The following is a 22,689-nucleotide window of genomic DNA, read 5'->3' on the forward strand; positions in this document are numbered from 1 at the left end:
TCAGCAGCAGGATCGCACTGGCGGAGCTGGCACCGGCACCACTGACAGGAGAAACCAAACTACTGTCTTCTCTTAAAGCTGCATGCCTCCGTCCCACACACCGGCCTTTCTCTGGGCATTTGCTGAAGAAGGTCAGGCTTAGCAGCACCTGACTGCAGTGGTAACCTGGCTGGGCGCGGTGCAGCCGCTGGTCTGGAGTTCTCTCGCTGCACCCCTCAGCTCTGACTGCAGGGGAGCGTGTGAGAATGTGGGGTCAATGAGTGACTGAACAGAACGACCCATCCAGATGCTGTACCCTCTGCTGCACTTTGTGGAAGGTGTTTCAGTATGATGTGTTTCAATCTTCTGCTTTAACAGCAAAAATCTCTGAATTTGGAAATTTTCTGTTTTGTCACCTCAAGTGGGGAATTCTCTGTTTTTATCAACTCAAAGGAAAAAATCAGTTTTTTCTGCTTTTCTGTAGCAATGGGACTCAGATCCCTCTTGCTGTTTTTCATGACATTTTGGGGCACTGATAACTCCCCAGGAGAGATTCACACTCAGTGATTCTGAATATTTGAGTATTAAATATCACTGCACCTTACAAAGCCTCTAGCAGACAGTGTCAGTACCAGCTCATACATATTTATCTGCTTCTTCAGCACCTGCCTGTGTCCCGGGTTGACTAAACTTATATTGCACATTTATATAGAGGTTTTCACTGATGCAGTCCAGGTTACAGGATTTCTCAATTTCTAAGTCATGTTGAATGAACCTTCAGTCCACTTGACCACCACCATAGCACAGGTATGCACAACAGTAAGTCATTTCTCTCACACAAAATGGAAATGTTATGCACATTTTTGCAAAAACATAAACACAATTCTATACAAATGACACAAAAATCATTTAAGATTTAAAAATCCTGTCAAACAAAATGAAAGCATTTGGTCGCAGCTGATAGAGATTGCTACCATAACTGTTAATCTCTTCTGTATGTATGCAAAGCCTCTGGACACATTTATTGAATCAGCAATCAGTTCTTATACAGGCATAAATAGGTGGCCTCTGCGCTGGTGTTTGCAAGAATGGAGCAAGTAAGTGGTGAAGGACCTCAGAGAATAAAGAAGCCTAAAGCCAGTCCAACTCCGTATGTCTCTCCGTATGTCTCTCTGTATGTCTCTCTGTATGTCTCTCCGTATGTCTCTCTGTATGTCTCTCTGTATGTCTCTGTATGTCTCTCTGTATGTCTCTCCGTATGTCTCTCTGTATGTCTCTCCGTATGTCTCTCCGTATGTCTCTCCGTATGTCTCTCTGTATGTCTTTCTGTATGTCTCTCCGTATGTCTCTCTGTATGTCTCTCCATATGTCTGTATGTCTCTCCGTATGTCTGTATGTCTCTCTGTATGTCTTTCTGTATGTCTCTCTGTATGTCTGTATGTCTCTCTGTATGTCTCTCCGTATGTCTCTCCGTATGTCTTTCTGTATGTCTCTCCGTATGTCTCTCCGTATGTCTCTCCGTGTGTCTCTCTGTATTTGGCTGAAGCAGACTTCAACCTGTCAGGAGCCAGAAGACGTGGAGGAACATCATTGGTCAAAGAGCCGCTGGTGGGGGGTGGGGGGGGGGGTCTGATCACACTCCTTGATGTGTAGCAGCTGAGCAGTCTTCTGTTTGGGTAGACCTATATGATTTTCTGGCATGTAATTAATATTTTGAGTTCTAGTGAATGAAATGTGTCATTTTGGCAAATGCAATTCAGTTTTGTGGCCTTTGTTATCAGATCTGATGCAGAAATACTGCCTTATTTGAGCATCCCCACAGAGGATCTGTGAGTGAAGGTTAGCAGCAGTGTAGCAGTGTGGTTTTCACACACACGGACACACACACACACACACTCACACACACACACGCTTACCAGGGGAGAGGGAAACAGACTCCAGCAGTGGGTCAAACACACAGAGCTCCACCTGCTGGACATTTTGGCAAAGTTGTGTCAGAAACAAGTGCGCAAATTTAGATCTGATTCAGCAGAAAAATGTGTGTGTGTGTGTGTGTGAGTGAGTGTTTGTGTGTGTGTGTGTGTGAGTGTGTGTGTGTGTGTGCGTGCATGCATGTACGTGCGTGTACGTGCCTGTGTGTGTGTGTGTGCAGGTGCGCGCACTCGTGTGTGTGTGTGCTTACAGTGGTTTACAGATTCTCTCATTTTGACAATTTATTTGTTTCTTCCAGAGAGTACCAGGCCAACTCAGGATGCTGTTTTCAGAGCTGGAGACGCTAACAGTAAGCCACTCTCAGGGGGTGCAACATGCAATCCACCACCAGGTGGTGCTGTAACAGCAGCTTAACAATGGAGACTTTCTGTTTGGCCTCAGTGTCTCCGGGCTGTCATCCACACAGACACTGAGTCTCCATGTTCAGAACGGAACCCTCATCTGTATCCACAGGACCCATCTCTCAACCACAAGGTCTACCGTGACACCCTCAGAGCGATGCCAGCACCCAAAATCCCCTTCCTGCCTCTTCTCCTCAAGGGTGAGGTGTCAGTTACTCCCTTGTCGCGCATCAGCCTGCTCTCCACTCCCACACCTGCCAGGTCCAGATGTCGATTGTGCTAGTGCTGGCAGACTGTGTCACTTACTGAAATGTGGACTGTAGAACAGAGATCGCCTGATACACGTGTGCGCTGCCAACTTCCTCTTTTCATCTTTGTCTTTTCTGTGATTTTTCAGACATCACCTTTGTTCATGAGGGAAACAAAACATTTGTGAATAACATGGTTAATTATGAGAAGATGGTGAGTAAAGTAGTTCTTTTATTTTGGTAGTAGGGTCTCTTCAGTAGAGTGAGGGCTTGTGTGCCATGTGCTGGGGGTCTTTTATTTTGATGATAAGCTGCTGTCTGTCACTTCTCCGCTTCCTGCTGCACCTGTAGCACATGATCGCTGACACAATTCGACTGGTCCACCTCTGCCGAGCTGATCACACAGGTGGGCGTCCCTCACACTCACTCACCTCTTCACTCACTTTTATTGGATGGGGTGCTGTTTGATAAATGGTGTTAACATTCTAAATCTTCTGAATAATGGCAAGACTTGGCATCTGCATGTACAATAGCACCCTCTGGAGGCTGCAGTGGGAACAGGCGTTCCTGTGATGCCTGCAGTGAGGTGCTGCTGGATCTGAATTGACTGTGGCTTTTGTAATGATGTTTATCTGAGTTCACTGTGACTGATGCACTGAAGCAGCTCTTTCCCTCCATACTCACACCCTGCCTCACTTCCACACCTGTTCTGTTACTATAGTAATCAATTCACCCATGCACATTGTCCTGTCTCCTAGGAAACGAGCTACCCCTGAAGACTACCCCTGAAGCAAGGGCCTGTGTGCTCCACCTGCATGTCATCGGCAGTCAGCAAACCCTGTTTGAGTTGTCCTATAGACTGCAGCCTCGAGCAGGGCCGCCCCCGCAGGACAGAGAGTGGAAGTGCCAGACGCTGTGAGGGCCGTTAGCTGCGCAGACGCTCCGAGGGCCGTTAGCTGCGCAGACGCTGTGAGGGCCGTTAGCTGCGCAGACGCTCTGAGGGCCGTTAGCTGCGCAGACGCTGTGAGGGCCGTTAGCTGCGCAGACGCTCTGAGGGCCATTAGCTGTGCAGACGCTGAGTCACTGGTGCTGGCGCTGAGACGCAGTGCCCGCGTGGCACTCAAGGCCTGAAGAGGAGCAAACAGAGTCTGAGGTGATTACTGCTCACTAACAGCCACAGAGCGTTTAACACCGAACCTCAGGTGCCATCAGGCTTCTGTGTTCTGCCCTTAAATCCTCACCCGTTTTACAACTACTAGATTCACCACCTTGTAAGGAGGGAGGGGTCAGACTTCAGAGCTCAAACACAGGTTTTTACAGTGTTATCCATTTATACAGCTGGATATTTACTGAGGTAATTGTGGATTAAGTTCTTTGCCCAAGGGTACAGCAGCAGTGCCCCAGTGGAGAATCGAACCAGCAACCTTTTGGTTACGAGTCCTGCTGCCTAACCTCTATGCTACACTGCCACTTCCAACATACAATCACATTGCTGATGGGGAGAACAAAAAGCCACAATCAAACCAAAACATCTTTACAAAGGTGAAAAAGATTAAACAGCTTTCCTGAAAATCTCCTTTTAGTAGCATACCTTTGCATATTCATAACAAAGTAACACATGACCAGAAAGGGAAAGGAATTAGTGGAATTAGCATTGTGAATGTCACAGCTGTTTAAGGGATAGCTGCAATGTGCCGTATATAAACATCTGGCTAGTTATCAAAGTCATTGACCATGTCCTGATACACTGCTAAGGACATTTGTAACCTGCTAGCTAGTCTACCCAGCTTGCAATTGTTAAGGCCTACTCTTGGGCAAGGTACTTAACTGACAATTGCCTCAGTAAACATCCAGCTGTATAAATGGATAACATTGTGAAGAACTGTAACCTATATAAGTTGCTTTGGATAAAAGCGTCTGCTAAATAATATAATGTAAATGTAAGTAGACTTCCTCTCCAACCAGTCATCAGGTTACTCTATTTTGAGAAAACTAACCAACATGTGGGTAATTAGCAACTCTGCGCCCAAAAGCAGGAGCCTTACCTGCTAATCAATGCGCAGATGTCAGCAGGTCTGTTGTCCCGGAGAACGCAGCAGGTGCAGCAGGACCCACCTGAAGCCTGCAATCAGGTGGAGTACTTCTGTTTCAGCTCCCCCTGCTGGGTAGAAAATGAACTGTGGAAGATATCTGTGAATCTTCGTGAACAGAAGACTTGAGGCTGCTTTATAAATTTAAACAGATTTATTCACTTTTTCTTGCAAATGTTATGCAGACAAATCTTTTTATTAAAACTTTTTCATTCACAACACCTCTGTACAAATTTGTTGGCATAAAAATGTCAATAAATTGAAGCCTTTGAGGCAAAAGCCCATTATTAAACATCTTGAAGACAAACACGCATTTTAGAAAAAGATTTACAAATGAGATGTCACTAGAAAATATCAAAGGAAATATTTTTCCACACAAAATATTACCAAAAACATTGAAATTGTTTGGTATGAATCATTGTTTTCAGCATTTTTTTGCTTTCTTTCTTTTTTAAACACAATGGAAGTAAGCAGTGGCTGTACATATGAAGAGAGTAAAGGGTTAAAAGCCATAAATCATATTACAATAAGCGGACATAAAACATGCACATACACTACAGCTTTTCCCACCTGCAAAGGCAAATATTCAAATAAGGGTGAATAATAAATTAGCCACACAGGCATCTACATGTACATGTGCCTGCAAATGATTGAGACAAAAAGAAAAAAAGACTCAACAATCAGTTAAAACACAGAGACTTTATGCGAACAGCCACAAAGCTACCTGGCCCCCAACACACAAGCACAACAAGGGCCTCTCTCATTGCAACACTCAGGAATGAAAGACATTAAAAGGTAAAAAGCTCCAGTAACTCTTTACTGTCCCATTAATTAACCATCATTAAAACACTATAAACATTTATTATCAGACATACCATTCTGCAGTGGTTGTCCTGAGACAGTGGTCTGGCTGTAGAAAGCTCAGTGAGCATCAGTCATCTCATCTCCAAACAGAGGCTGTCTTATTTCTGTGCTGCCTGTGTGACTGATGTCTGTTTCAGGAGAAGCACTGCAATCAATATAGATTTCAAATATGTATAATTATTTCATAGTTAATTAATGGCACCTTTGTATAAAGTGTTACCAAAATTCCACACAAAGTGCATTATTGCACGTCTCGACCCGAGATTACAGCACTGCTGTGCTTTCTGTTAGCATCCGGCATGACTGGACACTCTCTGCACCCAGTGTACCAGCATCCGAAACCACCGGTTCCTCTGCTGAACTGGGTGTCAGCCCCCTGGCCACCACACGGGCGCGCTGTTGAATGTTTGCGTGTTTATGTTAAGGCTTTGCAGTGCACACCCTCTCAGAGCGGCTTCAGCAGATAGAGGCAGCGTCTCTCCCCTCTGTTTCACGTAAGACTGAAGCTTTTCTGACTGATGTAAACATGGTTTCAGATTGTCTCAAAGTATCGCTTTCACTAAATGTGTCAAGTAGCAGAAAGCTGGATTGTTTTCTTTTTATGGTAGCAAAAAACTTACTTCAAACATCAACACTTCACTAAGTGGACATGAATTTCCACATGTGCTTTTGCTCATTGGAAAGGGATGAAGAGTGTTCGGCCCTGTGAGCGCTGTGAGCTCTGTGTGTGAGCTCTGTGAGCGCTGTGAGCTCTGTGAGCGCTGTGAGTGACCTCTATGAGCGCTGTGAGCTCTGTGTGTGAGCGCTGTGAGCTCTGTGAGCTCTGTGTGTGAGCGCTGTGAGCTCTGTGAGCGCTGTGAGCTCTGTGAGCCCTGTGAGCGCTGTGAGCGCTGTGAGCTCTGTGTGTGAGCGCTGTGAGCTCTGTGTGTGACCTCTGTGAGCTCTGTGAGCACTGTGAATGCTGTGAGCTGTGTGTGAGTGCTGTGAGTACTGTGAGCGCTGTGAGCTCTGAGAGCTCTGTGAGCGCTGTGAGCTCTGAGAGCTCTGTGAGCTCTGAGAGCTGTGAATGCTGTGAGCTCAGTGTGTGACCTCTGTGAGCGCTGTGACCTCTGTGAGTGCTGTGAGTGCTGTGAGCTCTGTGAGCACTGTGAGCGCTGTGACCTCTGTGAGTGCTGTGAGCTCTGTGAGCTCTGTGAGCGCTGTGAGCTCTGTGAGTGCTGTGAGCTCTGTGAGCTCTGTGAGAGCTGTGAGCTCTGTGAGCTCTGTGAGCCCTGTGAGAGCTGTGAGAGCTGTGAGCTCTGTGAGTGCTGTGAGCTCTGTGAGCGCTGTGAGCTCTGTGAGCGCTGTGAGCGCTGTGAGCTCTGTGAGCCCTGTGAGAGCTGTGAGCTCTGTGTGTGACCTCTGTGTGTGACCTCTGTGAGCGCTGTGAGCTCTGTGTGTGACCTCTGTGAGCTCTGTGAGCTCTGTGTGTGAGTGCTGTGAGTACTGTGAGCGCTGTGAGCTCTGAGAGCTCTGTGAGCGCTGTGAGCTCTGAGAGCTCTGTGAGTGCTGTAAGCTCTGAGAGCTCTGTGAGCGCTGTAAGCTCTGAGAGCTCTGTGAGCTCTGTGAATGCTGTGAGCTCAGTGTGTGACCTCTGTGAGTGCTGTGAGTGCTGTGACCTCTGTGAGTGCTGTGAGCTCTGTGAGCACTGTGAGCGCTGTGACCTCTGTGAGTGCTGTGAGTGCTGTGACCTCTGTGAGTGCTGTGAGCGCTGTGACCTCTGTGAGTGCTGTGAGCGCTGTGACCTCTGTGAACGCTGTGAGCTCTGTGAGCTCTGTGAGCACTGTGAGCGCTGTGACCTCTGTGAGTGCTGTGAGCGCTGTGACCTCTGTGAGTGCTGTGAGCGCTGTGAGCTCTGTGAACGCTGTGAGCTCTGTGAGCGCTGTGAGCGCCGTGAGAGCTGTGAGCTCTGTGAGCTCTGTGAGCGCCGTGAGAGCTGTGAGCGCTGTGAGCTCTGTGAGCGCCGTGAGAGCTGTGAGCGCTGTGAGCGCTGTGAGCGCCTTGAGAGCTGTGAGCGCCGTGAGAGCTGTGAGCTCTGTGAGCGCTGTGAGCGCCGTGAGAGCTGTGAGCTCTGTGAGCTCTGTGAGCTCTGTGTCTGTGCGGATCTGCAGAGCTCACAGGCTTGCTCCTGCAGACGTCAGCGTGTCACCCTGTCCCTGTCCCCTGCTGTCACCTGCCTGTCTGTCCCTGCATCATTTCCCATGACTAAGCTGAGATCTACCCCACAACAAAAATATATTTCAGTCTCATCATATTGTAAATTGTCACTAAAACCAGAAATTTTGTGCATAGAAAAAGATTTTCTGATTCTTCCAAAACAAATCTTCATAGTGGTACACTCTACTTCCCTTGAGCTGACCTGACATATATAAATATCTAATCATTTTATCAGGTTTTTAAGCCCATAATTAAAATTCTTTAATCCTCATAAAATTAATAAAATTCTGATGCACTTGATACCAATTTTAGTCCACCTTTTTTATGAGAAGAATGCAATGTATTTGTGTGTGTGTATATGTATGTTTTGTGTGTATTTGTCTGTATGTGCTGGTGTGTGTGTGTTTCTGCGAATATGTGTGTGTGTCAGTGTGTGTGTTTGTGTGTATGTCTGTATATGTGTGTGTGTGCACATGTCAGTGTGTGTGTGGTACTGCTAGAACTCCTCCTCCATGTTGCTGGTGGCAGTGGGTGTGGCTGGGTTGGAGTCCTGGGAGAGTGAGGCCACGGTGACGACCCTGGGTGACCCCAGCACCTCGTCGATGCTGTCCTCCATGTCCTCGGTCGTGACGATGGCCAGGGCGGCGCCTCCCCGCTTGTTCTGGTGGGTTTTGATGTGTTTGGAGAGGTGGTCACTCCGCATGAATCTCTTTGAGCATTCTGGGCACTCAAAGCGCTTCTCCCCTGAAACAACAGAGTTCAGCTGTCAGCTGTAATACTGCACAGCTGTGTGTGTGTGTGTGTGTGTGTGTGTGTGTGTGTGCACAGCTGTGTGTGTGTGTGTGTGTGTGTGTGTGTGTGTGTGTGTGTGCACAGCTGTGTGTGTGTGTGTGTGTGTGTGTGTGTGCACAGCTGTGTGTGTGTGTGTGTGTGTGTGTGTGTGTGCACAGCTGTGTGTGCGTGTGTGTGTGTGTGTGTGCACACCTGTGTGTGTGTGTGTGTGTGCACAGCTGTGTGTGTGTGTGTGTGTGTGTGTGTGTGTGTGCACAGCTGTGTGTGCGTGTGTGTGTGTGCACACCTGTGTGTGTGTGTGTGTGTGTGCACAGCTGTGTGTGTGTGTGTGTGTGTGTGTGTGTGTGTGTGCACAGCTGTGTGTGTGTGTGTGTGTGTGTGTGTGTGTGTGTGTGTGTGTGTGTGTGTGTGCACAGCTGTGTGTGTGTGTGTGCACAGCTGTGTGTGTGTGTGTGTGTGTGTGTGTGTGCACAGCTGTGTGTGTGTGTGTGTGTGTGTGTGTGTGCACAGCTGTGTGTGTGTGTGTGTGTGTGTGTGTGTGTGTGTGTGCACAGCTGTGTGTGCGTGTGTGTGTGTGCACACCTGTGTGTGTGTGTGTGTGTGTGCACAGCTGTGTGTGTGTGTGTGTGTGTGTGTGTGTGTGCACAGCTGTGTGTGTGTGTGTGTGTGTGTGTGTGTGTGTGTGTGTGTGTGTGTGTGTGTGTGTGTGTGTGTGTGTGCACAGCTGTGTGTGTGTGTGTGCACAGCTGTGTGTGTGTGTGTGTGTGTGTGTGTGTGTGTGCACAGCTGTGTGTGTGTGTGTGTGTGTGTGTGTGCACAGCTGTGTGTGTGTGTGTGTGTGTGCACAGCTGTGTGTGTGTGTGTGTGTGTGTGTGTGTGTGTGTGTGTGTGTGTGTGCACACCTGTGTGTGTGTGTGTGTGTGTGTGTGTGTAAGCACACCTGTGTGTGTGTGTGTGTGTGTGTGTGTGTGTGTGCGTGCGTGCATACGTATACCTGAGTGTGTGATTGAGTGAGTATGTGTGTGTGTTTGTGTGTGTGTACCTGTGTGTACACCTGTGTGTGCACACGTGTATGTACCTGTGTCTGTGTGTAGGTGTGTTTATACCTGTGTGTGTGTGTGTGTGCGTGTGTGTGTGTGTTTGTGCGTGTGCATGTGCGTGTGTGTACCTGTGTGTGTGTATAGGTGTGTTTATACCTGTGTGTGTGTGTGTGTGTGTGCGTGTGTGTACCTGTGTGTGTGTATAGGTGTGTTTATACCTGTGTGTGTGTGTGTGTGTGTGTGTGTGTGTGTGCGTGTGCGTGTGTACCTGTGTGTGTGTATAGGTGTGTTTATACCTGTGTGTGTGTGTGTGTGCGTGTGCGTGTGTGTACCTGTGTGTGTGTATAGGTGTGTTTATACCTGTGTGTGTGTGTGTGTGTGTGTGTGTGTGTGTGTGTGCGTGTGCGTGTGTGTACCTGTGTGTGTGTATAGGTGTGTTTATACCTGTGTGTGTGTGTGTGTGTGTGTGTGTGTGCGTGTGCGTGTGCGTGTGTGTACCTGTGTGTGTGTATAGGTGTGTTTATACCTGTGTGTGTGTGTGTGTGCGTGTGCATGTGTGTACCTATGTGTGTGTATAGGTGTGTTTATACCTGTGTGTGTGTGTGTGTGTGTGTGTGTGTGTGTGTGTGTGTGTGTGTGTGTGTGTATAGGTGTGTTTATACCTGTGTGTGTGTGTGTGTGTGTGTGTGTGTGTGTGTGTGTGTGCGTGTGCGTGTGCGCGTGCGTACCTGTGTGTGTGCGCCGGTGTCTCTGCAGCTCGTCGCTCCTGGTGAAGCGTTTGCCGCAGAAGATCCAGTTGCAGACGAAGGGCCTCTCGCCCGTGTGCCAGCGGAGGTGCGCCCGCAGGTGGGACGTCTTCCCGTACACCTTCCCGCAGCCCTCCATGTGACACACGTGCTGCTTCTTCTTCCCCGCGTCCCCGCTGCTTCTGAGAGAAAACACCCGCGTCACCCTCTGAGGGGTGTGGCTGATTCAGGGAGGGGTGTGGGTGGTTCAGGGCGGGGTGTATGTGGTTCAGGGCGGGGTGTATGTGGTTCGGGGCGGGGTGTATGTGGTACGGGGCGGGGTGTATGTGGTTCAGGGCGGGGTGTATGTGGTTCAGGGGCGGGGTGTATGTGGTTCGGGGGCGGGGTGTATGTGGTTCGGGGGCGGGGTGTATGTGGTACGGGGCGGGGTGTGGGTGGTTCAGGGCGGGGTGTATGTGGTTCGGGGGCGGGGTGTATGTGGTTCGGGGGGGTGTATGTGGTACGGGGCGGGGTGCGGGTGGTTCGGGGCGGGGCTTGCCTGCTGTCTCCGTCTCGGCAGTTGGGGCAGGAGCAGGCTACGCGGCGGAGCCTCTTGCTGGGCTGTGGCTCTTGGCTGGAGGGACTCTGCACCTGGCCCATCTGCTCAGGACTGACCGCGCTCAGCGCCGCATTTCCCACGGTTACCGTCACCGGGGCCGGCTGCACTTTCACCCCCTCCACGCCCTGTGGGTGACCTGGGGGTGGGGGGGGGCAGCTGTGAGCGACAGGTCTACAGCCAACGGTCAGAGCACGCTCAGTCTGTATCAGGAGCAGCAGTACTACACTGATTTATCTCCCAGCTTACTCCTGCATTACTCCTGATTTAACTCCCAGCTTACTCCTGCATTACTCCTGATTTAACTCCCAGTTTGCTCCTGTGGTTCACTGTCGGCGAGGTTGGACGGCCTGATCGCAGTGTCTGTATGAGATTGGAGACACCATCAGCCTCACTCTGCTCTCCTGAATCAGGGAACCTGGATGGTTGCAAAGGCGGCTTTCAGTCAAGTTGCTGAACTAAACAGATACACCCCAGGTAAAAAGGAGATGTGCAAAACTGAACCAAACTGAACCATGCTGGACCAAACCGAACCACGCTGAACCAAACTGAACCACATTGAGCCAAACCGAACCACACTGAGCCACACTGAGCCACAGCGGAAGATTCTTCTCACAGACACGATGTGTGTGCGGGGGAAGGTGCCACAGTTCACACAGGAAGTGAACACATACGAAAAAACACTTCCTTCTCCAGGCTCACATGGCCTCACACACCCAACGAGTCCCCCGTCCCACAGGCCTGGAGTGGCAGCTACACTCAACCCGACAGTCACCTCCACCACCAGCAGAGAGAAACCCGCTGCCTCAGCATGTCCTGAGAGCCGCCCACTGAAGGAAGAACGGCCACATAAACCCTGCAAACACTCCTCAGAACTCAGGCCACACTCACAGATCAGTGATCACACCACGCCAACCGAAAACTCAACACTGTGTGCTTTACCGTGGCTCACCTCAGGGCCAGAGAGAACACCTCTGCAGAGACAGCTTACAGCACCTCCTCCCACATCAATACTGCTAATATTAATAAACCATTCTGTACTTAAGAGCTTCTCCATGAAACCCACAAAACAGACCACTATCTTATAATTACAAACCTTTCTACACCTAGATAATTACTGAACCAGCACAGTGCCTTGATGGCAGTGTGCCTTTTAGGAATTGAACCTGCAACCTTCTGGTTAAAAGTGCAGTTCTCAGATCAGAGTTTTGCATGGCCATTCACTATGCTAGACAGTCAGAGAACAGGCAGGCAGGGACACACAGGAAGTGATGTAATACACAGCACACGGGGAGACAGGAAGTGAGGTGAGCGACGCGGTACCTGGCACGCCGGTGATGGTGACGGGCACACCCTGCACCTGCAGCGCCGCTGCCCCGAGCCCGCTGATGCTGACCGTCTGCAGGTTGGGGGCGGGGTTCAGGGTGATGGGGGTCCCGCCCAGGGCGAGTGGGGCGATCTGGGCAAAGCCGCCGCCCCCAGCGCTGGAGGTGACGGGTGCCAGCGTCAGCTGCTGCGGGACGCCACCGCCCGCCACGTTCTGCACCTGCACCGTCTGCCAGCTGATCTGGCCCGCCGGTGTCAGCGTCGGGGCGCGGATCAGCACCTGCGCTGGGTTCTGAAAGGCCTGCAGCTGCAGGTTCTGCAGAGGCTGCAGGGTCTGAGGCTGGAGTCCGGAGAGCAGCTGCTGAGCCGGGTGGATCTGGATCTGCTGCAGAACCGGCTGACCCACCATCTGCAGCTGCTGCACCTGTCCCGCCGGGTCGGCTGCCTGCAGCCCGTTGGGCTGGGTGGAGCCGCGCGGCTCGCTGTCCGAGGGCGTGGCCTCCGGCTCGGGCGTGCTGGCGGCGCCGGCGGGGGTGGTGGAGGTGACAGCCAGCGACTCCCCGCTGGGGGCCGTGGTGGAGCTGACGGCCGCGGAATCTGCGCCGGCTGCCGTGGAGATGGGCGTGGCCACCAGCTGGCCCCCAGCGGAGATTCCGCCCTCAGTGGGCTGCACCAGCTGGATGGCTCCGCCCCCTGCAGCCACTCCACTGATGACAGGCAGGGTGAGCGTGACTCCGCCCACGTTGACGGGCAGCGTGGTCACCATCTGTGGCTGGGGGCCGGCGACCGCTTGCAGTTGCAGGGGGAAGGACACGCCCGAGCGGAGCTGCACGGGAGCGGGGGCCGCGCGGGGGGCGCCGGCCGGCAGCAGCTGGATGGGCTCAGCCTGCACGTTCAGCGTGGTGGAGCTGGCGGGAGCGAGCTGGATCTGCTGCCCGTCCACAGTCTGCAGGTGCGGAATCACCTGGTACTGGATCCCGCCCGCAGCACTGGGCAGGTTCTGCACCTGCACGATGTGGAACTGCTGCTGCGGGGCGGGGGAGGGGCCGGCCCCGCCCGCTTTGGCCCTCTTGCCCCCCGCTGCCTCGCCGCCGTTACTGCCCGCGCTGCTGCTGCTCACGGCGCCCCCCGCCGGTGCTGCGCTCTCCCGCGACGCCGCCGGCGCTGCCGCCACGATCTGCCAGCCGTTTCCCGCAAACTGCGCCGGGACCAGCTCCAGCTGCTGCGCCGGGCTCTGCAACTGCAACAGCCCCTGGCTCGGGTCGATGATGACGTGCTGTCCGGCGGACCCGCCCTCTCCGGGAGCGCCGCCGATCTTACTGCATGTGGCGGCCAGCAGCGCCAGAGGGGACGGCTGCGACTCCTGCACAGGACGGCAAACGCGGGGCGGGGTTACGGGAAGCCAGCGGCTGCACGAGCATTTCTCAGCAGGAATAATAAAAAAAAAGTTTCACTTAAAATTAGAAAAAAAAAATGATTCGGTCGCGGAGTAATAGTTATCAAACCTCCCTGTGCGACAAAGTAATTTAATTAAAAACAGAACATCTGCGCCCGCAATCAGCTGAAATTATGGTGACACTTAAATGTTTCTCAGTAAAACTATAAAAGAGCTTCGACTGTCCTTTGTACAGTTACACCACATTTACACTGTTGCGACAACCGACAGTCCAATAAGTTTTCTCCTCTCGGCACACAAACTTCAAACGCTATAAAGACCCGCTAGTAACACGGTAAACTGTGGAGTGGAGTGCGTTTGCAGGATGCGCCACGATAAGCTATAAGTTGCGTGATGTATGTCTGAAAACGTGCTGGAAACGCACCGCTTATTGCGGCGCACAGAACGCAGGTAAAGGGCTGATAATCGCGTTACCTGCGATCCACAACTTTTACTTTTACTGCCATAATCGCCAGCAGATGCGTTACCCCCGTCTGTCGCCATCGCCTCCTTTTGATCTGAAAAACAGAAATCATTTTTCAATATTACAGTAACAGCTGCAACGCTTCCCGAACACCGTGCGATAAAGAGAAGAAAAACTCAAAAGTTGGAGACAATCAATCACTTTTCCAGTGGCATGGCTGCAAAGAATATACTGTCAAAATGACAACGCGTGTTTCTCTATCTAACCCCATGGAAACGAAGTCAATGTTAACACCCCAAAAGAGGCTGTCTTTGACATAGGCACAGAAAACAGGCAGTTTCGAAAACAAACTCAAACGGCATTTTAAGGCGTCTGTGCGGAGGGCAGCTGGCTGGCGATGCTGAGGGAGGTGGCGGGAGGAGGGCGGGAGGAGGGCGAACGTACCGCTCATCCCGCATTAATAAAATCGGAGAGGAGTTGTTAGAGAAAAAAGGCCGGACGGTATGGAGTCAGAGGCTGGCTGAAGCCCGCAGAAGGACGGCCTATTTTTCCACGAATGGCTACTGCGGGGCTGCGGCGAAGCTCCTCCGACCGCTACGGCTCCTTTGCGTGACGCCACACCCTCCCGTCGGGAGGGGCGGTACCGGGCAAACCCCAAATGGATCCGCTCCTTCACCTTCCAGCCGAGAGGCGCGCCCCTTGCACGGTTCCGTTCATCTTACTTTTCTGGGTGGATGTCGCTACGGTAATTTTTTAATGTCAGGCTGGAGTCTATGCGCGGGGATCCTCCCCTTATTTAAATATCCACACGAACGTCTATAAACGCCCCCATTTTAGACTTCCGCTTCAGCGAGCAGAGATCAGTGTTCACTGCGAATCTCCTGCACCAGTGTGGCAAATACACACGGCGACCTGCGAAAATGCAATGTTTTTAAGCCTGGTAACATTTTGTACAAAACGTTTCGTACCGATCCAGTGGAGGAGTGTTCCTCCCTCGGGCTCTGATTGGATAAAAGGTTGCGACTTTCGCGAATGTTCATGTGGGAGTTGTATTTTGAGAGGCCATGCTGTCGGAGATTGTATATCCCGCAAGGACTACAGCTCCCATAAGGCAAGAGGAGAAGCAGGAACGGAACGTGGTGCACAGTTTGGTTGAGAGGGGAGTGAAGGGCGGTGACTGGTTTTGTGGGGGTTGGGCGAGCGGAAAGGGGCGGAGGCCGGACGCTGCCTGCGAGGAGCGCGCAGTTCCAGTCGAGCCAGATCTGCGGAGAGACGCAGAAACGCGGCGTGTTTCGCTCTGACAGCGAAGGGCAGATACTCCTCTCATTCTGTTCAAACACACGAGCGACTTTGTTCTGTCACTGAAAGCGCTTCCTCTCTGACGGAAAGGTGGAAAAGTTCTGCAATTCCTCATCAGCCGTCCCGGCGCTGGAGGTTCATGTGACCTGGCTAACCTGTTGATTTACATTTATTCATTTAGCAGACGCTTTTATCCAAAGCGACTTACATAGGTTTGCTGAGGAATGTGTGCTTATACTGACGCTGTAATTTGTAGGGAATACAAGGACAGTGATCGTTAATAAGTTGAAACTGTCAGTGTGCAGATTTATTATGATTTTTTCCGTCAGAACTTTCCGTCAGGGACTGTTGACTGCCGACATCTAATTTAGGAGTTATACCACTGATCACCGGCAGAGGTCGCTGTGACTTCTTTTGAATGGCTCGTGATAGGGAAATGATTTCTCTGCAACTCGTGATCGATCTACCTTTCATCTGTCACACACACTACCTTTGCAGCAGCTGTGATGACTCTGTTTTCAGGGAAGATGCTTTATGTGCTTCTCTGCGCTGTGAGTGTGAGAGCCGCGCTTTGTAACGGCTTTTCTGTGACTCAGTTTACCGGCGCTACTGAAAGATTCACTACCGAACCAGTGAATGAATATTTTGTCGGCAGACGATGCGATTCATGAAATGTGTGCGTGTGAGGGGGTCGCTGTTAGATAACCCCAAACTCCCTGTGCTATCGACTCTCCCTTCCTATATACAGTTTATCAGGTGTCACTACATCCGCTTTACTTTCATGCTAACTGTGACCCACAATTACGTGCAAAGGCTTCTTTCTTTCTTCACAAACATGGTATGCTGAGTTCAGCAATCACAAAGATTGATGGGAATATGTGTTTGCATTGAAATATGATTGAGGTTAAGGATAGTTTTTGTTGAATCCAGGCCTTAGTCTCTGAAAATTCTCCTTTACTCTCTGTGTTTTAAAATGCAGTCGGCACAATGGCATTAGTGACTCATTGACTGATTATACTGTATGCTGTATTTATGATAATTTCAAACGTAAACATTTATGATGGTGATCTTACAGGATTTAGGATTCTGGGTTCTGAAAGATGTCAGACATGTATGTGATGAAAACTAAAAAAAGATTGTAAGTTTAACATTTCATTTAAAAATACATTTAGCCAACACATGCAGCAGTTTCTGTACTCACAGAAGAATGCTAGACATCTGAAATACCTGTGCATCTATTCAGTCATTTTCACACATTGCAGTCAGTGTGTGCAGCTGACCTGCGCTCTGTGTTTCTGTAGCACAGGGGTGCAGACTGGGGCAGACCTGTGCTCTGTGTTTCTGTAGCACAGGGGTGCAGACTGGGGCTGACCTGCGCTCTGTGTTTCTGTAGCACAGGGGTGCAGACTGTGGCTGACCTGCGCTCTGTGTTTCTGTAGCACAGGGGTGCAGACTGGGGCAGACCTGCGCTCTGTGTTTCTGTAGCACAGGGGTGCAGACTGGGGCAGACCTGCGCTCTGTGTTTCTGTAGCACAGGGGTGCAGACTGGGGCAGACCTGCGCTCTGTGTTTCTGTAGCACAGGGGTGCAGACTGGGGCAGACCTGCGCTCTGTGTTTCTGTAGCACAGGGGTGCAGACTGGGGCTGACCTGCGCTCTGTGTTTCTGTAGCACAGGGGTGCAGACTGTGGCTGACCTGCGCTCTGTGTTTCTGTAGCACAGGGGTGCAGACTGTGGCAGACCTGCGCTCTGTGTTTCTGTAGCACAGGGGTGCAGACTGTGGCAGACCTGTGCTCTGTGTTTCTGTAGCACAGGAGTGCAGACTGTGGCAGACCTGTGCTCTGTGTTTCTGTAGCACAGGAGTGCAGACTGTGGCAGACCTGTGCTCTGTGTTTCTGTAGCACACGGGTGCAGACTGTGGACTCTCTAAAACTTCATAAGCAGAGACTGTAAAACCTCCAGTTATTTGTCTGTCTGTCTGTTTGGGAAGAAACACACTCATCTCTCACCAGCCACAGGCTACTGCCTTCTGATCAAGCTGAGGAGCAGTTTCTGATGTCAGCGATGAAGACTATCCCAGCCTTCCGCCACTCCCCTTCACTCTGAAACACAGAAACACAGCTGGTGTGTGTGTGGGTGTGTGAGGTGTGTGTGTGGTGTATATGTGTGTGTGTGTGTGTGTGTGTGGGGGGGGTGCTTTTATCTCTCTCTTTTATCGCCTTTAACACCTGAAGATGAATGAGCTGAGTATGGTCGCGTGAGGGAGAGTGCACTTCCGAAAACAGGCAGACAGATACATCAGGCAGGAGGGCAGGCAGGGTGCTAGTGGATTACGAGAGTAAGGAAGAGACTGCAGTGCAGAGGGGCTGATGATGCTGGTGGTCATGGTGATGGTGGTCACGGTGATGGTCGTCATGGTCATGGTGATCATGGTGAATGTGGTGATGATGATGGTGGAATAGACACAGATGATTAAGAAAGCTTGCGATGATATCGGAACATCACAGTGCCGGGTGGAGCCGGATCGGGGCTGGAGGAGGGACTCACGGCGTATCCAGCCCCCATTAAGCGGCCCCTGCTCTTTGCGAAAACCTTCAGACTAACAAAATTATTTAATCTCTCATAAACAGGTTTACACACTTGACATCACAACTGACCTTCCCGAAATAAGAAGCAAATTAGCGGACAACAGATGATCACGGATAAATTGTGTTCAGTCAGCAGCTTCTCAAGTAGCTATATCCCGGAAATACAAACTCGGATGCAGAAACGTCTTCGCAAATATAACTAGATTAACAAAACATCTCCAAGTGTTCTTATGATTGTTTATACTTTAGATGAAGTCAGCTCTGCACACCGTGTCCTGGTCTCACCCCTTTTGCGGCTGGTGCTTCCTCGTTTTGCTATAGAGAGCTGGTGTAACCATGAGGCGTGGGGCAACTGCAATACTCAATTATGCCACCTTGGGAATTTCGCTCAAGGAAATAGTTTTGTCTTCGTAAACCCCAGATGTACACCTACATTACAAGTAAGGGTTCCCTCCTGTTCTTTTACAAGGATAAGACAGAGACGTGATTCTTGAAGGAACAATACATTTACTGAGATTTAAAAAAATCATTTATTGCAATAATTTCCACAATTACACGGTAGCTTTCACTATGTTAAAATACAGCGTAGCAAGCATACCAGTACTATGCTACTAAAACTGGGCTAAGAACTGTTTGGGGGGAAATATACTCACCACTAGGGATTCCCGCATGTGAAAGATACTCACCCAAGCGCACTCTCAATCACTCTCAAAACCACAAACGCGTGCCTATGTGATAAAGTGCAGTTAGCATTAATACACACAGTGATGGGAATACCACTATGCTAACTGCCCCACCAAACACCTCCTTGCCCACTATACTAAAACCATACTAAAAAGGGCTTAAAACAGCTACACTACAACCAGTTGGTAAGCGTTAAATTTGCAGTTCAGCACCCACTGCAACACATATAAAACACTTGCAGTTCACGCAGTCTAACCTAACCCACTTCGCTGAGGGCAGAACTATTGCTTGGGTGATTTGTCCCAAGGCAGCATGTGAGGTATGGTGGCTATGGGGTGAAAAGTGACCGAGTGGGAAGGCCATGAAGTGTGAGGGGGGTGATGAGTGAATGGGAGTCTATGGGAAAAAAGGGATGAAAAACGACAAAAACCAGAGAACGAGTGCGGCTTAGCTGTATATAAGCACACTGATCGGGGTCAGACCTGACAGGTTCCAGTTGATTTGGGGTCGATATCTCAAACTGTGGGTGGAATAAGAAAAAGAAAATGAAAAAGAAGAATAAAACTATCGGATAATAATACTGTGCTTCGCATCGCAATCAAACTGACTAGGCCAGGAGCTCAGAGGCGGACAGAGGTCCAGCACCTGCATGGACAGGCCGCAGGAGAGGCAAGGATCCGGAAGCAGAAGCTAAAGGTCGCTAAACGGACAGGTATACGCAGCCTAAACAGGAAAAGCTAAGTGGCTATACGTGAACTTCCACACCCCCAATAGCCACGTAAAATAAAAGGGGACAGCCTACCCAGGCTACACTGGGATGATATTAGCAGTGGATCCACGTCATTGTGGGGTTTCCAGACCCATTCCAAAGATTTTGGCACCTGCAGTTTAGACCTCCATAATTACACCCCTGGAACAGTGCTGTCCGAATCCCAGGGAAGGTAGAATGAACCATCAATCACTGCGCACGGTAAAGCACCCAAACGAGGCGGAGCGGTGAAGAATTCGCTCGTTTTTAATTAACTTCGTCCCTGATGTCTTGTAATGATGCTGCCGGTCAAAGTGACCCGGTCAATAAGCATCTTGACTCCAAACAAATAAAACCTTGAATGATTAAAACCTCCAGCTTTATTAAATTTGAAATTCAAAGTAAATGTATGTTGTGCTCGCCCCTACCATGTTAATGGAGTACCATGCGCCACCATATCACTGCTAATGATGGTAATAATAATAGACTAGCAGGGACTAATAGACCTGCAATCTTCCCGCGGTTTAAAGCGGATCGGACACTGGGCAGCGAGCGGAAATGGTTCTGCTGCTTCGCCCCCAGATCCCGGCTGTCATCCCCCTTTCCCTCTTTCATCAGTTTGTCTCGCTCCTCCGCGTGCCCGTTCATCTATCGCGTGCTGCGCATGGGTATTTGTTTTAAAGACCCTCTGGTGCACCTCCTTACCGGCGTCAGTAAATCTAAGATTAAAAGCACAGAGTGGACATTATGAGGACGGTGTAAAGCACTTCTTTCCCTCCTGTAAGCGCATCAATCACTTTAACAGGTGAAGATAGTTTAGGTGAAAGTGAGTTTCCATTAGCTGCCTGTTGGGTGTTTGTTCCAGGCGTTTAGTTCGTTTGAAGAAACCGTCCACACTGCACAATTTCGATTAAATGGCATTTAAGAGTATTCTCCTTGCGATGGGCGGGCAGGGCCGGAGAGGTTGGGGTTTTATTCATTAATGCAGTATCTGTTCCTGGCCCACACTTCTCTTACTTTAAAACATGGAGGGCTTTGAGGTCCCGCTGATTCCCGTAAGATTTGATATTGCTGTGTAAACGGGATGGCCTGAGCGAGGCTGTAATTCACTGCGTTTGGGAGAAACAGTGGTGAGCTGGAATGACTTATGGTACTTTATTTTATATTATTTATAGTTAAAATGAGTTGCCGTCGGAGGGGGCGGAGAGCATATCCCTGCAGCTCTCCTGCTAACTCAGACACTCAAACACTGCCGGACCTCTAATTTATACACACGTAAGGATCATCCGAAGAGCGCACGTTTGTAATGGCTACTTCGTCTCTTGGCGTGAGTATCTTTAATTACTCCTCCTTTCAACCAGCGGAGGGCGGATTGTAGAAATTTGACAGGGTCACATAATGAGTTGGGGTTAGGAACACTCATGATAATACATAGGCATGAATCTTCCATATTTGTGTATAAATTTTAAATGGATTACCATCTAATGATTGCCCTCATTTTCCGCTTTGTTTGATTTTGGTGCCTAGTCCTGTTCAACTAATGTATTACTTGTATTCATTAAATGTCAGACAAGAAATCCACCGAAATATCTCTGCAGATGAAGATTCCATTTTATCCATAAAATTAATCTCTAGAGTCATTTTAGAAAATTAATACGGTAAGATAATATAAACCATGAAAAACATACTCCGTTGCAACAGGTAAAGCAACCTGGGATTTTGGAACCAAAAAATTGAGTGAGCTGAATTCCTAACGGCTGCGTTATTGCGTAGGACGAGCGGGGGGTCGGATCCGCGCCTTTGGCCACGCTACGCTCCTGCACTCCGGAGAGTTCCTCGCCGTATGGGAGAGTCTTTCACCCGTGGAAGACAGTCGGCGTGGCCGCCTGTGACCTGGCGGCTTCTGGTGTGTCCGCGGTCTGCAGGCGTGGAACCGGGCTGGCGGAGTCTTGCGCTGCCAACAGCTCCACCGGATCCAGCGCTTTTTCCTTGACCTCGAGCACCGCGTCCACGTTTGGAAACGATTATTCTGTTTATGAGGCAGCTGTTTCAAACTGCCAGGAGTCTCGCCGCCAGTCGGTGTTTATTTCCAAAGTTCAAGCATCAGTGGAGGCTCTGCAGGCACTCCATCCTGCAATGAGCGTCACGCACCCCTGTGAAAGCTGGTTGGGTTCCCCTCGCCCCGGCATAGCCAACAGCGACGCTAGAAACAGCGGCGGGCCGGCGTGGTGGGACAGCGGGTGGGTTGAGGTTCAGAACTCAAACGGGGCTGTGATGCAGACCGCGCTACACTCTGTAGGGCTTCACACCCGGCTGCACGCCCCTTTGAGCGGCTACGCTTCAGATTCCGGGCTGAGCCACTCCGGCTTTAACGCACGATCTTCTCCGCATCCCCTGAGCACCGGCCAGCCTCTGGCGGACGGGTTCAAACCCGTATTTCCTGCCTCTTATCCGGACTCCAGTCCTTCCTCTGCAGTGCGAACCGGGGGCTCCATGCTGACCGGATGTCTTGCAAACTCCCTGCCAGGTTGTCCTCGCGCCTCAGCGCGACGTTACTCAGGCAGAGCCACGTGCGACTGTCCCAACTGCCACGAGATGGAGAGGATGGGGCTGACTGGCGCGAGCCTGAGAAGGAAGGCTCTCCACAGCTGTCACGTACCTGGCTGCGGAAAGGTGTACGGAAAAACTTCGCACCTGAAGGCGCACCTGCGTTGGCACACCGGCGAAAGGCCCTTCGTGTGTAACTGGCTGTTCTGCGGCAAGAGGTTCACCAGGTCGGACGAGCTTCAGCGACACTTGCGCACGCACACCGGGGAGAAAAGGTTCGCCTGTTCGGTTTGCAACAAGCGATTTATGCGCAGTGACCACCTCGGCAAACACGTGAAGACTCACGGCGCAGGCGGGTCCGCTGGGTCCGGCTGCAGCGGAGGGACTCAGCGGAGCGACAGCGACGGAGAGCACAGCCCCCCCGGCAGTCCGTCCTGTCTCTCCCCGATCCCGATGCAATCCTCCAGACTGAAACAGCCAGTCTGAACGGACAGAACAATAAGCTCACAAAATAATAACCGTCTTTTAGAAAGAGGAGTACTTTTATTTAGAAGAGTGACTCCCTCACAGGCTGTGGTCCTGCTGGGGCAATGTTTATGGAAACGCATTCATGTGGAGTTTTCAAAAAAAAAAAACGTGGCAAATGCACTAAAATAGCACGTTTGTACAAAAATATTCCGTATGATTGCTGTATTGCTAACTCAGCATATTTTATAATTTACATTTCAGTGACTGTGAATATTACAATACTAACTTA

General features: G+C 50.4%; 2 protein-coding genes across 2 annotated transcripts; one reads left to right on the forward strand and one right to left on the reverse strand.

Moving 5' to 3' along the window:
• Nucleotides 1–8,147: 8,147 nt before the first annotated feature.
• LOC118796598 (transcription factor Sp4-like) lies at nt 8,148–15,037 on the reverse strand. Its single transcript, XM_036555582.1, has 6 exons — nt 14,513–15,037; nt 14,080–14,162; nt 12,207–13,572; nt 10,827–11,022; nt 10,271–10,470; nt 8,148–8,454 (listed from the first exon to the last, which is right to left on the reverse strand). Exons 1-6 carry the CDS (start codon nt 14,517–14,519, stop codon nt 8,207–8,209), a joined length of 2,100 nt encoding a protein of 699 aa, XP_036411475.1. The 5' UTR covers nt 14,520–15,037; the 3' UTR covers nt 8,148–8,206.
• Nucleotides 15,038–17,734: 2,697 nt separating this feature from the next.
• On the forward strand, nt 17,735–22,418 carry LOC118769042 (transcription factor Sp8-like). The gene is made up of 2 exons (XM_036516049.1): nt 17,735–17,797; nt 21,159–22,418. Exons 1-2 carry the CDS (start codon nt 17,735–17,737, stop codon nt 22,416–22,418), a joined length of 1,323 nt encoding a protein of 440 aa, XP_036371942.1.
• The last annotated feature ends 271 nt before the right edge of the window (nt 22,419–22,689 follow it).

This window comes from Megalops cyprinoides, chromosome 21 (assembly GCF_013368585.1).
Source record: "Megalops cyprinoides isolate fMegCyp1 chromosome 21, fMegCyp1.pri, whole genome shotgun sequence".
In the NCBI taxonomy this organism is placed as follows: domain Eukaryota; kingdom Metazoa; phylum Chordata; class Actinopteri; order Elopiformes; family Megalopidae; genus Megalops; species Megalops cyprinoides.